At 44.7% G+C, this 14,352-nt stretch overlaps 1 protein-coding gene across 2 annotated transcripts; it reads right to left on the bottom strand.

The window, feature by feature from the left end:
• Nucleotides 1-229: 229 nt before the first annotated feature.
• Nucleotides 230-14,037, bottom strand: ehmt1a (euchromatic histone-lysine N-methyltransferase 1a). Of its 2 annotated transcripts, none has more exons than XM_062543040.1 (24): nt 13,912-14,037; nt 13,367-13,464; nt 12,531-12,934; nt 12,225-12,330; nt 11,953-12,053; nt 11,197-11,473; nt 10,485-10,630; nt 9,626-9,769; nt 8,758-8,966; nt 8,138-8,275; nt 7,880-7,962; nt 7,309-7,415; nt 6,807-6,929; nt 6,430-6,531; nt 5,085-5,189; nt 4,493-4,647; nt 3,463-3,630; nt 2,768-2,912; nt 2,549-2,626; nt 2,338-2,453; nt 2,103-2,189; nt 1,922-2,000; nt 1,362-1,537; nt 230-952 (listed from the first exon to the last, which is right to left on the bottom strand). In XM_062543040.1, exons 2-24 carry the CDS (start codon nt 13,395-13,397, stop codon nt 748-750), a joined length of 3,285 nt encoding a protein of 1,094 aa, XP_062399024.1. In that variant the 5' UTR covers nt 13,398-13,464; nt 13,912-14,037; the 3' UTR covers nt 230-747. The 2 variants fall into 2 exon arrangements, with proteins under 2 accessions (XP_062399024.1, XP_062399025.1); XM_062543041.1 differs by having other exon boundaries at nt 8,138-8,272.
• Nucleotides 14,038-14,352: the final 315 nt, after the last annotated feature.

Below are 14,352 nucleotides of genomic sequence, written 5' to 3'. Positions count from 1 at the left end.
AGGACGCGCAGTATGACTGGCGAAGCCTTTCTGGACTGAGACCATCCCTCTCTAGACACATTAATAACTTAAAGCATGATCCTTCAGAAACACAATGAAATCAAATTATGGCGGACCCCGAACGAGAAAGTTCTTGGTGATTATATAAAAGATGCAACATATGGTGGGAAAGCAGGCGATCCAAATTGTGGGTAATATGTAAAGAAAATAATGCGCTCAAACATCTGAACATCTTTCAATTGTCTTTATTTTCAGATAATACTAGTAAAACCCACATAAGACAACGATTCTCAGCACTGATTAACCGATTTCATTATTTTACCCTGGAGTACTAAGCCATCAGCTTATTTTCTTCAGCAAAGTGGCCATTCCAACATTGTGGCCTCTGACACATCTCCCATCATTCTGTACACATTTGGTAAAAAATATAATTGTAAAATAATTGTCGTATCATTGCTACTTTCCTATCCCACATTCATTTCAATCTAAAATCTATGATTTAATGCAAGTAAGAGCATGCAGTTCACTACCACACACATCCACTGGCACCACATTTGAATTCATAGTCTGATAGAGGATCATTCAACAATCAAACATGTGCTTTTTCTATAGGGCAGTTTTTTTTTTTTTTTTTTAAATGTGCTCTAGTACCACCATATGCTCAATTTAGGAGTGGTACATGGCGATCACATTAGATTAAAAGATTTAAAAAATCATGTAAAAGCACAGGCGGAGAAGCCTGTGGACTCATGGTTTGGTGGCCTGGAGACTGGCAGGGCTGGCGGTCTGTGTGCGGGAGAGTGGACCAGGGGGCAGAGGACCAGGTGTCTTCCGTGCGGGGCTCACCTGGCTCTGGCCCAGGGCACGTGCAGCGTACCTGCACTTCGGCGAGCGACACTGACAGCTCAGGTACTTGCTCTTGACCTTCCAGAAGTGCTCACCGTAGTCAAAGCTGGGACGACAAGCAGGAGGAACAGTAATGAAATGACTTGGCAGAGAAGACGGGGAAAAACAAGAGTATGTACAATACTTTTTTTTTTGAGAAACGGAGAAGTAACGATGACAGTGGAAGTGGGGAAGCGTGCAAATGTTCTTTGGAATCGATAATGCATTTTTTTTTTTTATTTCAATTAATTTTTTTTAGATACCATCTCCAAGACAACATGATGCTCTTTTTGCCAGGCTCACAGGCTGGACTTTTCCCCTCCTTTCCCCCTTTTCTCAAGCAACCGCAAGTTCACAACAATGGACAGGGTCATTAACATGTATCTATCTACAGTCAGACACTGAATAGGTTAACCCGCTCGTTCAACTATGAAGACAGGAACTTCCTCTTTGAGGTTGCCGGTAGCAGCACTTACCCCAGTTCCTCTCCGACTCTGATGTGCCTGCAGGAGAAGAGAGCCACCCGGGGGAAGCGGAGGTCCTGGTGCTTGGTGAACACTCGGACAGGGAACAGGTTAGGCTCACATAAGTGGTTCAGAAACCGGGCCACATTGCCATAGAACTGGGCGTCAATACAGTAGACATCACCGACCTGGCAGAAAGCAGGGAGCAGACCGTGAGGATTTTCCCAGTGATTGCAATCAATGAGCTCACGCACGGGTAAAAACTGTTAAACAGAATTTCGGAGTGGAATTGCAAAGGCATGGCAACTCCATTGGATTTCGTATTACAGCCCTGTGATCTAATGTCACAGCATCATTTTGCAAGTGATCACAGATTTCTGCAGTGACTACAGCTGAACTGAAAAAAACAGATTTCCCCCTTCCCAGTGAGTTGCTATCTGTGCTACAGCACCCCCTGTTGGACAGATGAGAATTAATAAATGATAACGCCACCGCATCACATCACATAAGCACTCACCACAGGGTTTGTGGGGACATTTTTAGCAGCATAAAACCGGATTAAAAGGAAATACCTTGTTGTCCAAATTAAAGAGGAAGGCGTCGTTTCCTCTCGTGTTGGCCTCTTTATCAGTGATTATTTCTCCCACATACCTGCAAGACAAGCACCCCCCCAGATGAGTTTTCGATCTGTCCCAAGGTAGATAGCGTCTAAGGGATTTGAACTGACTTGAGGGTTCATGTGTCTGTGCTTACTCGCAGACGAAGGAGCCCTCGGGGATGTCCTGCAGCGCTCTTACTCCCCAACCCATCTGATCGGTTCGGAAGACCTGGAGCCTAGTCCTGAAAACACAGCAGGAGCGAAGCAACCTGATTAAAGAGCAATTTGGTATCAATCCCTTCAGAGGCTCGGTGACCGCACGGAGCTTGTTAAATGTTTATGAGCTGGATGAAGTGTCAGTAGGCTGAGAAGAGGAAGAGACAACAGTACCGGAGTCCGTTCTGTACCACGCGATTCCGGCACGACCTCCAGCACGAGCAGGCGTGGTTGCACTCAAAGAGGTAGGGCGGGTCATCCCGAGAAAACTCCGGAAGCAAACGGCCCTCCTTTAACAATAAACAACAGATTTTGCATTATTTTGCATTATTGGTCCCAATACTAAGTTTGGCACTATATATCACTACATGGCATTGGAACATACCTTGTCATACCAGCTACGTATACTAAGCTGGCCACAAACGCAGTTATTGGAGGAGCAGTCATCTTTGCATTTGCAGTGCTGAGGGGAAATACAGACGCAGAGAACGGCATAGAAATTTGTTATCGGGACTCTAGTCTGTCTGCGTTTAATCATTGTGGTATAATGAGAGCACGTCACATATTGACTGACTAAACCGTCGCGACAGAATTGCCTGTTCACCTGTAAGTGCGTGATGTTTTCATCAATATTCATTTGGGACGTGCAGCAGTTTTCAGGGACATATTTGAAGTTGCTGGGGCAGGGCTCGTGATCCACTCCATTCACACAGGAGATGGGGACCATCTCGTATCCTCGAGAGATATCCCTAGAAGAGAGATTGGATATAGATTAATAACATCACATCTATATCTTTGAAGACCAAATTCATTTTTCAATAGATGGACAATGAAGGACTAAGGACTAATGGCGGAGCTGCAGAATATGAACTAGCACTCACACATCTTAGAAGATATTAAAATTACTTCTAAAAGGCCATTTGTAGAACATGCCCTTTCGGTTATGCATGAAGGAAATATTAAGGAAATAATTAGATTATGAAATGTGCAGTGAAAACACAAAAGGTTAAATAAAACATTATGCTTTACACTAATCATATCTATTTATAAACATATTACTCATAAAATATGTCTTATTGTTAAATCAGAACAATTAATTGACAATGGTTTCTCCCACCTCTGATATGAAAAACAAAACCCTCTGAAGGCAAAGCATCTAAATACTTAAAAAACAAGACTTACCAAGCGATACATAAAGGAAAAAATAATTCACTGATATTCTTTGCTTCTTTATAACTGGGAGACTTATAAAGAGAGAGAGAGTAACTGTGGCTGATGAAGGTGCGGTTCTCATCTTACTTGCTTATGACTCTCTCCCCCTGGTTATCCCTGCCCTTCCTGGCGTCCGTCAGCTTCTTGTTGGTGTTGAGGATAGTCCAGAGTTTGGAGTTGGGCCGGCAGCGCTCCAGAGGGGTCTCCCCGTCTCGATTCCTCATGTTGACGTCCGCCCCCCGGGAGAGGAAAAGCCTGGGAAGTGTGGAGGAGGTGACGTAGTCATGAGACTGGTTGTTATTATATGGCAGGAAAGAGCAAACTCCGGCCCTTTCCAAAACGTGTTACTTCGCCCTCTCCCTAGCCACTCACATTTCGCTTGCATGTCGTTCACTTTGAGGGTCCGCCATGTTAGGGACCATCCGAAACCAATTACTGTTAAGTGGTAGTCAGTTACAAACCTTCCAACGCCAAGTGAACATCGACGCTCACTTATCAAGTGTGTGTGTGTGTTAATGCTGCATGTCATGGAGGACATTACAAAATGTCAGATCCATGCGAGGAAAAACCCCTGGTTCAGTGCTAACCAGCTTACACTAGGCAGAGTGAAGATTGATCCACGCCGAGTGTGGTATTGTAAACCTACGCACTAATGAAAGAAACTTCATTAAGCTGTGACGGTGCTTCCCACCCGAGTTCACTTTAATAGGGGGAGTGGGTAGGGATTCGTTTTTTTTTTTTTCTGGAAGGGCCTGTGTTGCGTGTTCTTTGCCTTAATTCCATTTGTCTGTTCAGACATTTTTTTTAACGCAAGAATTCTTAGCTAGAGTATTTCTTTAGCACTCTCCATTACTATTTACTGTTGTGCCGTTAACGGTCATGTGATTTATGCCTCTGATCACGCTCACACACACCACAACTGGAACCAGCCTCTACCAGCCTCTTTGCTTGTGGATTTGAACGGAGGGGAATGCACCAGGCTCTGACTGGTTTGCGTATGTATTTCTGTGTCATGTCTGAATTCCACATGCGTGCATGAGACCTCGGAGGTCTCATGCATATTTAACCGCCCAAAGCATTCCCCCCACCCCCCCACCCTTCTAGAAGCTCCTCTCACATCACAGAGTCGAGTCGCTCCTCGTGGACGGCAATGTGCAACGGCGAGTCTCCGTAGATGTTGACGGCGTGGAGGTCAGAGCCCATCTCCAGCAGCAGCTGCGCCACGTCGTCCAAGCCGGAGAAGGCTGCCCAGTGCAAGCAAATGTTCTCCTCCTGAGAGACAGAATGGAAAAACGTTGGAATTGATTCCTCCAAAGGGGAAAAAAAAACAAATTAAAGGAAAAATATCCTGGGTGAGCCATGTTTGCTGAGGTCGTCATCCCTGTATGATATCTCAAACAGGACCAAGTGTGGTGGGGGCCCACAGAGGCACCCATTAACAGCTTGGCTCCACGTCTTCAGCTGTATGGGAGCGTCACCATACTGGTCACATCATAGAGCACTTTACAAGACCTCCACACTCATCCACCATCACCTTTAGCTCCCCTCCCACATCCCAGCTCCTGGGGGGGGGGGGCTGCATTTCAAATCTGGAGCTTTAACCGATGTATGAGACAAGGGTGGAGCGTTGTCTCTACCAGAGATGATCTGAGTGACAGGACACCGAGCAGAAGAGCATGTGGGACAGCACAGGGGCGACACACACTGACCTTGTCCCTCACGTGGACATCGGCGCCTTTGGACAGCAGCAGGTGCACCTGGTCCTTGTGCTTGTATTCAATCGCCCACGTGACCGGGGTCCATCCACCATCGTCCTGAAACCAAAAAACAAAACGATAATAATTAGACTGGGTAAACCCAGCCTGATCTGCCAGATTTCGCTCTGCAGCTCAGGCTGGAAACCTGCACATACAGTATATCTCTCCTGCTTCCTGTCCACGTTTGCTGGAATCAATCACAAACGGGCTTATCCACCAGGCGCACCCGGATCGCTGGTCTGATCGGTTGAAGGACAATCCAAATGCGTACAGAGTCATTTGAACTATGTCCATTGATCATGCCTTTTGTGCAGTAAAAATACAGTGCTTACTCCCCAGACTAATGTTGAATCTTAAAATATTGAGCCAAATCTGGTAGTAGTCAGGCTAAATAATAATAATAATAATAATAATAATAAAACAAAGACAACACCGTCAGTGCCTCCTACACAAAGGCACAAGGTAATCTGCTCCCAATCCTGACACTTTACATCACGAGACACATACAGTACAAATCACTGACGAGGCCTCAGTCTCTACCCCGGCCATTTTATCTTTCTCCTCCATCCAGGTGTTTTCCCTGCGTCTTTGCTCTCTTGTGCATCGCAGAAGTAATGTCAAGGCCTCGGAGATGCCGGAGTTATGTTTATTTTGCCGACAAAGGTTAGGGGCTGTCATGTTCAATGTATTTAGCAGAGAAAATGCAAGTCTGATGCTTTCCCCTGTCGCCTGCACGCACGGACTTTGATGGTTATCCACATGAATACGTTTTCCCTGCAGGGGAGCGGGCCCCAGGGAGCCCTCTATAGGGCACAAGCCATCTCTGAACTACTGCGCTTCTAATGGGAGCAGACAGGCCTCCCGACCACGCCGCCCTGACCAGATCAGCCACCAGATGAGCTTTCTGAAGGGCGAATTGGTGGGGGTGTATGTGTGTGTGTGTGTGTGTGTGTGTGTGTGTGTGTGTGTCTTTCTGCACAGGTTTGTCTGTGGGTTATCAGAACACCTTGAACTTGGTCTGTATAACATAGCGCAATGCCATAGCAACACATTTAATAACCCTGACAGCAAAAGACAATAGATTAAAAAAAATACAAATGCCATTTTTCAGGATAAAGGGTGCAAATGAAAAAAATATCATAGTAACCCGATGGCAACTGACAATAGATACGAATAAACACCAATTCCATTTTTAGGCTAAAGGGTGCAAAATTCAAATAGTCATTGCACTGTTTTGGTTAACTATGTAAATGTACTTGTAGTCAGAATGAAAACGGACAAAGCTGTGTACAATTACCTGACAGTTCACATCTAGAGAGGCCACAGTGAGCAGGTGCTGCATGATGCTGTAATGGCCCATTTTAGCTGCCAGGTGCAGACATGTGGAGCCACTCAGGTCCTGGAGCAAATACGATTGTAAATGATCACTGGCAGGAATCACAAGCAGGAAATTGGCAGAGGATGCAAGCAGAGCTGGGATCAATGAGTAATGTACAGAGGGATGTAAACACGAAACATGAAAAGGATGCCACTTATCATGAGCCCAGGCCTTAATCAAGAGTCTGGCAGAAAAGTTGGGTGTGCGTCTTTTATTCACAGTGTTTCTCTAAATGCTAGTCAGTGCATTAGCGCCACACTGAGATGATCTGGAGCGTTTGATTGTGGACACGGTACCTTCTGGTTAGTGGCTGCGCCTGCTTTGAGCAGGTATTTAACTGTTTCAAGGTGATTGTTCTGGCACGCGTACATCAGCGGGGTTCTCTGACCTTCATCACATGTGTCAAGATTGGCGCCAGCCTGTGGAGACAGAGAGGGACGGGGACACACACACACACACACAAAACATAACAACGCATCAGCATGCATCTCATCTGGCGATATAAGACACTGTGCAGTGAAAGCTAACCATCAATAAAAACACGCACCAATTTATATGAAATAAACCCATCTGGGATTAGATATGTAAATGTGATCTAGAGATGAATAAGCACAAGCACAAGTTACAGTTACGTTACTTAGCAGACACCTTTGTCCAAAGAGACATACAAAACAAAAACAATGCAATAGTTAATTTAGCCGTGAACCAATTAAAAAAGTTGATCAGACTACAGTGTCGCCTAAAGAGAAAAGCTATATAAACAACAAACAGTATCAACAACAAACAATGAACAAGTACCTGCACCAGCATGTGGCAGATCTCATTATGGCCCCCTCCTGCCGCTGCATGCAGGGGCGTCTGCCTCTTGGTGCCGTCCACTGTTAGATTGGGGTCTGCTCCCTCCACTACGGAGAGCAAAGGAAAATACTTCCAGACATCCGGATATGTACATCCAGAAGCGGGCATCCCAGGGTCCAGAAAGTAAAAGTCCTGCCATATATTCGTTCTACCTGTGCGCTTAATACAGGTAACTAACAGGTGACATCACAAATCATCTGATCTACCTGGCTGCTGATTAAGACTAGCTGGTTTACTAAATGGTTGGATCAAATACTTGGCAGGACTTTTTTACTTTCTGAAACCCGGGATGTCCACCTCTGTGCACGTCCCAGACATGAGATACTGGCCATGTTCCCCATACTGTGAGGAAGTCAGCCGTCCACCCATGGATGCTATAAGCTATACAGTATATGCCTATATGCTGCCAGGCTAAATAATACCAAAAGGTTGTGTGGCTAGCATGCCATACTAGCTCGTAGTCCCTTGCACTCCAGGGAGTCCCTCAGATGAGCTCAGAGAGAGTACTTACCCAACATCTGCATTATTGACTGCAGGTCTCCTTGTTTAGCAGAGGTAAAAAGCTGTGCTGGAGGATACTGTGTTTTCTTATATCTAAAAGGCAGAGATAAAAAGGCTTTTGTGAGTCACATTTCTTATGCGTGTAAAATAAACATCTTTATCAAAAGTGTCCCAGTGTGTATACAGTTTATGAGGAATACATAAGTAGTGACAGCACTGCATAAGGCACATTGTAAAACTGTTTACATTACAGTGTCTTTAAGTTTACCTGGAAGTTGTTTGCTCATCCAGTGCTTCCAGGATGCCCTCGAGTGTTTCTTTGGTGGCCCCCCCCTCCGCCTCCGCAGCCACGGCTCCAGTCTTGGACTTGCTGGGGGACGCCGCATAAGGGCCAATCTTAGACCTGCTGGGGAATCACATGCGTGTGGAGTAGAACATATTACAACACGACCAGTCCAAAGTCTGCCAAAGTGGACACCAATGTCTAATGGACTATGCTTATTTGAAGGTGTTTATATTCCAGCAGAAACTGTGAAGACTAAGCAAATGCTGTTCTTCCTAAACTAGACCAGAAAGGTCTGGCACTGGACAGTGGACAGAATGTGGAACCCCATCAGATAGTACATAGTCAGTGGACGTATGTCTCAACTTTTATCCGCATCTTTTCCAGGCCTTTCAGGAGAGTGAATATCAACCTATTTCTCCAGATCATGTGGAATCAAAGGAACGATGTGGGTGATACAATGGGTAAACATGAACCACAACCATGTGGTGCTTTTTCCCTCACAGAGAATCATTATCTTTGTCAAAAGGTCTTAGCGCAGGTGTTCTTGTGAGCACGAAGCCTGGAAGATCTACATGCCAACACGCAGCATGTCTACAACCTACCCCTTCAGTAAGAGATCCGTCTTGTTTTGGAGAGCGGTCGCTGTTGGCATAACAAACATGGCGTCTGGCTTGGCGATGGTGACTTCCTGCGCCTGGCTGGCATCCTCGCCACAGTGTGGGCAGTAGATCTGCCCACGGATGACTGAGGCACAGCCACGGTGGAACCGGTGTGAGATGTTGCCATCAGGCTGGCATTCCATAAAGGTCCCCTGAGGAACATTCAAGACATGGCGGACATAAATAATGTATAGGCTTTAAAGGCACATTTAGGCCAAGAGGTCATTTTTGAGCTTCCTTAATGCTATCCAAAGCCGTCCTATAATACCACAGTGACGCTAGTCTTTGAGTCGTGAATGTTAAAGCAGCAGGTAAGCAAATTTTCCGAGCAAATTCTCTGGAAAGGACCTTTCTCTTATGATGTACAAGTTCTGGTTCCCCCTTATCCTGCCATAGTATAACATTACATGCAGCAAATGTGACAAAATTCAAAGACTTCAAATGAAAGACTCAACTTACACTTCTTACACTTTATACAGTATAACATGGAACAGGTAGAGGTACTGAAGGTGTGTGAATATTTGACTAACCATCCCGACCCAAACTCTGTGAACACTGACTGGCTGGTTTGTGACTCAACAACACTACACTAGGGTGCCTCTCATTCGTCTTTTTATCTAGCCTCCCTTCCTTCCTTCCTTGATCCTCCAGCTCGTTTCCACTGAACTATAATGAACACTGGATAGACTACCCCCATTGTTGCCGCCCCATCATTTTATATCTAGATCAGTGGGAACGAGGACCGAGGAAGGAAGGGAGGATAGATAAAAAGACGAATGAGAGGCACCCTAGGACTGGCGCCTCAACTCACTGCCCGACAGAAGAAGCCACAGCGGGGGCAGCTCTGGTGCTTGACCATGCCAGCGCGGTGGTCCTCACACAGCACCAGCAGCGGGATCCGGATGGACGGCCGCATCATCTCCTGCTTCTGGATGTTCTTGCTGCAGAGGCTGAGCTGCGAGAGAAAGGAGAAATCAACGGGCACCTGCGACAGGACCACGGCCTCCAGTCAGAGCCAAACTGCCTCAAGATGTAGCCCATGTGCTTTTGAACCAGTTGCCATGGTTAATTAAAAGGCTTTCACCATATCTTTTTTCTAAACAGAGAGCCTTTGTTACTTTCCTTTTATTTTTTTTACTTAACTCACATCCGCCACAAATCAGCACCTGTTCGAAGTGGATACTGATATGACTGACATGAGCAGTGCTTTGAGCCATTTTTATTTATTTTTTTCCGTCATGCCTCAAGATCTATTGACTACAATGAGCAAGTAACTGCTATGTAGGGTGCTTTTCAGAAGAAGGTAATTATACTAAAAGGGTTTAACAATAAAAAAAAAAAATAAGAGGAGGAAAAGGCTGTATCAAATACCAAATATATCTTTACAAAATGAAATCAAATAAGTGATCAGAGAACGACCGAGAATAAGTGTATAACAGAAATAGAAAATAGAATAGAATATAGAATAGATCTGATAAGGTCATCGTGTAATGTACAACTGAACTGGAAAGTGCATACCTTTATTTGTGCAAAAGGGAGCTCAACAAAAAGAACATTAAAATAGTAATCCTCTGAAAAGAATGAATAATAATAAACTTTAACTTAACAATGAAAAAAAGTGAAACATGCAAGCATGCACACACGATCCACTCCACACTCTGTGTCCCTACCTGTCCGTCCACGCTCTCGACGGCCATGCACTTGCCCTCGGACAGCGTCAGGATCTCCTGGCTCTTGGGGGCCTCCATGCGGCAGCAGCACAGCGGGAGCTCCAGCATGGCATCTGTCTCCATGGCGTCCGGGCCATCTGACATACCTGGCGAGCCAAAAAGCAACCCGCTTCTTTCAGCTGCTCCCTGTGCACGCGCGTGTGCGTGTGTGTGTGTGTGTGTGTGTGTGTGTGTGTGTGTGTGTGTGTGTGTGTGGCGAGGTGGAAATTTGAAACAAAACCTACAGTCACATTTAGCGTTTTTTTGGCAGATGCTTCAGCGTGAAGCGACTGAGATGAGGCAGAAAATGATCCGCATACTGAATATAGGCATTAAAACAGCCAAATCCTGAGACAAAATGCCAAATAACTAACATTTATACTGCGCACAATATTATCAATTACTCAAATTAAATGTAATATGAACACAGCTAGCAGGAGAGGTGTTTGTTTAACATGGCTTATGATGCTTATGACGATGGTTTCAAAACACCACATTTCAGCCAAGATCACAGAGTATAACATTAAGCCCTACCACCAGACACTATTTCAAGTATATCAAACATTTTGACACAAAATATTTTTTTTTGACTATGTAGCAAAAGAAATGAAGCTTGCCAGACATGGGAATACTTCTTCTGACAATGTCTCTGTCTCTCATGTCGTCTGCTCACCTGACTGCAGGGCGCAGAAGATGTCCTCCTGACCCTTCAGGTCAAGCGAGTGCAGAGGGAACTCTGTATACATCTCGATCCCTCTGGCCACTTCGTGCGGTGTGTCCTTTGGGCACGTCTCGTCTGCGGACACCTCCATTTCTCTCCCCTGAGAGGGGTCTGTTCTAGAAGTATCTGCTCGGTCTTGAGGGGCCACTGCTCCTGCCTCTGCTTCTGCTTCCATACCACCATGGGTGGCGGCGCCTTCCATGGTGGAAGTTTCCACGGTGGAAGTTTCCTGCAGATCAACAAACAATTCACCCTTTACAAATCAACATAACAAACAGCTATACCATCTATGGACATTCAACACATGATAAGCGTCTTTGGGTACCTTGAAAAGCGCTATATAAAACCTATGTATTATTATTATTATTATTATTATTATTATAAGCCAAATGTTGTGGAGGTTCTCTCATTCCATTGACAGCTAAAGTCCATCTTACAGGAAACCAGAGCACATGGCAGCAAAGGAATTTTTGGATTGCACTGGCAATTAGAGTGCCGTATCCTAACCGCATTACCTCTCATCAGCGTACTGTCTCAGTACAGAAACTGAACCATACATGCATACGTGTTAGTGTGTGAATACATAAAAGTATTCCAAACAATAACTTCCTTCACAAATTAAATAACATTAAATAAACACGCAAAGGCTGTGAAGGCCACATTTGAGCTTGTCGTTATAGGAATGGAGGATATCTTTTCAAAGATCACCTGAGATGAAAACAAGGGTTGGGTTCCTCTTTTCACCACCTTTGTTTTCTTCTTGTTGACAAAGTTATATGTTCCCATTTTCCTTTTCTTTTTCTTTGAAACTAGAAAATAAAATTCACAAAAAAAGAAGACTTGACAACAACTTCACAACATCAGACAAACATATAGTATCTCTGCGCATAGACTACCAGTACAAAGTTAACAGTAGTTTAAAATACACTAAAGAAGTGTGCAAACTGAAATGAGAAAATGAAGCTAGCCATGAGGTTGACCTGTTCGGGGCAATGCAGATGGCTTCTGAGTCCGAGGTAGCTTGATATGCAGTGGCTTCTCTACTTCTCTTACTGCTGTGGCTGGGGATTTGTCTTTATTAAGCATCTATGTGGAAAGACAAAACAAAACAAAAAACAGTCCTTGCATAGTTAAATCATTCTGATGAGATCCGCTCTCTAAACTTCATGACTTGAATAATGCTGTTCAAGTCAAAACTGCCGTGCTCTGACTAAACCTACTATACCTTCTGAAATAATAATTCATTCATGAACCAAATGGAACTGACACAATCACTCGGGCTTTACCTGGAGTACATGAGGAGCAGGGGCGGATTTCACCATGGACTTCCAAGCCATGCGGCTCTTTCCTGGAGAGGGATCGACAACTCGCCCGCGCTCCTGGTGTCCTCCGCTGCCCTGCCCTGTGGGTGCAGCTGTGGTGGATGGGGACTGAGATGCATGCCCCGACAACAAGCCCCCTGGAGCCAAACCCAGGGTCTCTTCAGAGCTGGCGCCATTCTGTTTGTTGAGCTGGAGGCCATTATTGGCAAAGACGGCTGCTTCCTGAGGAACAGTGCCATCAGGTTTTTGGCAGAGGAGGGTGTGACCGCTCGCCCCTCCTCCCACTAGAGTGCTCTGGTGGGCGCCTGCTTCCAGCTTTCTCTTTGGCTTTCTACCCCTTCTGGGAGCATCTCCATGCCTGGCAATACCTGTGATAAGCAAACTGTTCAGCTCGCACCAACACTCAAAATGATGATGATGATGATGATGATGATGATGATAAGATAAGATACGGTGAGAATAAGCAGAGAATAACAATGAAGACCTCTGAATATGTGGATAACTGATATCTTTACTGTCAATCCTTTCACACATCACTTAGAACATGAAAGGAAACATCCTCTAACCTTAAAAGCATAATTGGATGTATAATGTAATTGCGCATCAACAACATAATAGAAAGGGGGGTTGACAAACGGATTTTAGCCTATGTAAAAAAACAGATTGTCAATTCAATATGATAGCAGTAGCGGATGGGGTGGCAAAAACACAGACTTACCTGTAGGTGGAGTAGGCTGATACAGAATATCAAAACAACACAAGCGAGATGAAGGCATCTCATTGACTACAATGGCACTCACCAGTACTACGTCCTCTGGCTATAGCTTTCATTTCATCCAGCTCTTATCTGACAAGACTTCTGACCAGATTTGCGACCACTTGAATCTCCCAATGGGATCTAGCATGAAATAACAGCAGTAAAGGTTTGTTGGAGTTGCCACGGCTTGATTGGGGTCAGCGCTAAAAAGACATTTGCAATTAATTAACACGGACATAGGAGGAAAGTTTTCAAGTAACTACGACGTGTCCACGGATAACATATGCGGTGGGGTAATCGTTAGCTTAAGATAACTTTTCTAGGCCATTTCTAGCAAGCGTGGTTAAACAAGACGTTTTCACTGCCTTAACAATAGTTCCAGTGCATGCATGTTATGATTTCGAGTGGGAAAGTTTAGAACAGAGAGATACGTCCCTTCAGGCCAAAAATCACAGGACAAAAGAAGTCCATACCAAATTTATCCGCGTTTAGGATTACATAATAGAAGGTGTGAGTCTGTTGTGCCAACTCTGACGAATTTCATTTACCTCTGCACTGTGCATACAGAAATATGGGTCAATCTCTTACCTATTTTCCTCGGACGGTAGCCATTGAAGTGAGAAACTGCCAGGAAACTGTCTGCTACTAGAGGGAAAAGTTTTCGAGCTGTCTTCCTCTTCCTACCCTCCCCTCATCCGCTCGACAGTAACCATGTGACCTAGTTGCGCCCTCTGTTGGCGCTTTTTACTTCTGCAAGACACTATGATATCACACACAACCGATTAGGCCTACACTGCACTTTGATGGTTAAGTAGAAATATCTGATTTAGGTTAATAAGAAGAATTATGTGTAGACACATATCTAGGCTATATTTTTTATCAACCTAAGTCAAGGGAACAAGCAGTAAGACTAAAATGTCAGATCTCTTATGTCAGAACATTGGCCCTTTATGCACACAGTTTTGACACCTAAGCTTTTTGAAATTAATTTCAGCAGCACTGACTGATATTTGTGACGTTTGATCGCAA

Source organism: Sardina pilchardus, chromosome 8, assembly GCF_963854185.1.
Source record: "Sardina pilchardus chromosome 8, fSarPil1.1, whole genome shotgun sequence".
In the NCBI taxonomy this organism is placed as follows: Eukaryota; Metazoa; Chordata; class Actinopteri; order Clupeiformes; family Clupeidae; genus Sardina; species Sardina pilchardus.
This window is presented reverse-complemented; position numbering and strand designations above follow the sequence as displayed.

Excerpts from the sequence above, each read along its gene's own strand:
- ehmt1a (XM_062543040.1), bottom strand. The coding sequence starts at position 13,397 with ATGAAAGCTATAGCCAGAGGACGTAGTACTG. Across the intron at positions 12,935-13,366 it reads AGCCAGAGGACGTAGTACTG|GTATTGCCAGGCATGGAGAT; the intron begins GTGAGTGCCATT and ends TGCTTATCACAG. Across the intron at positions 8,276-8,757 it reads ACGGATCTCTTACTGAAGGG|CAGGTCTAAGATTGGCCCTT; the intron begins GTAGGTTGTAGA and ends GTGATTCCCCAG.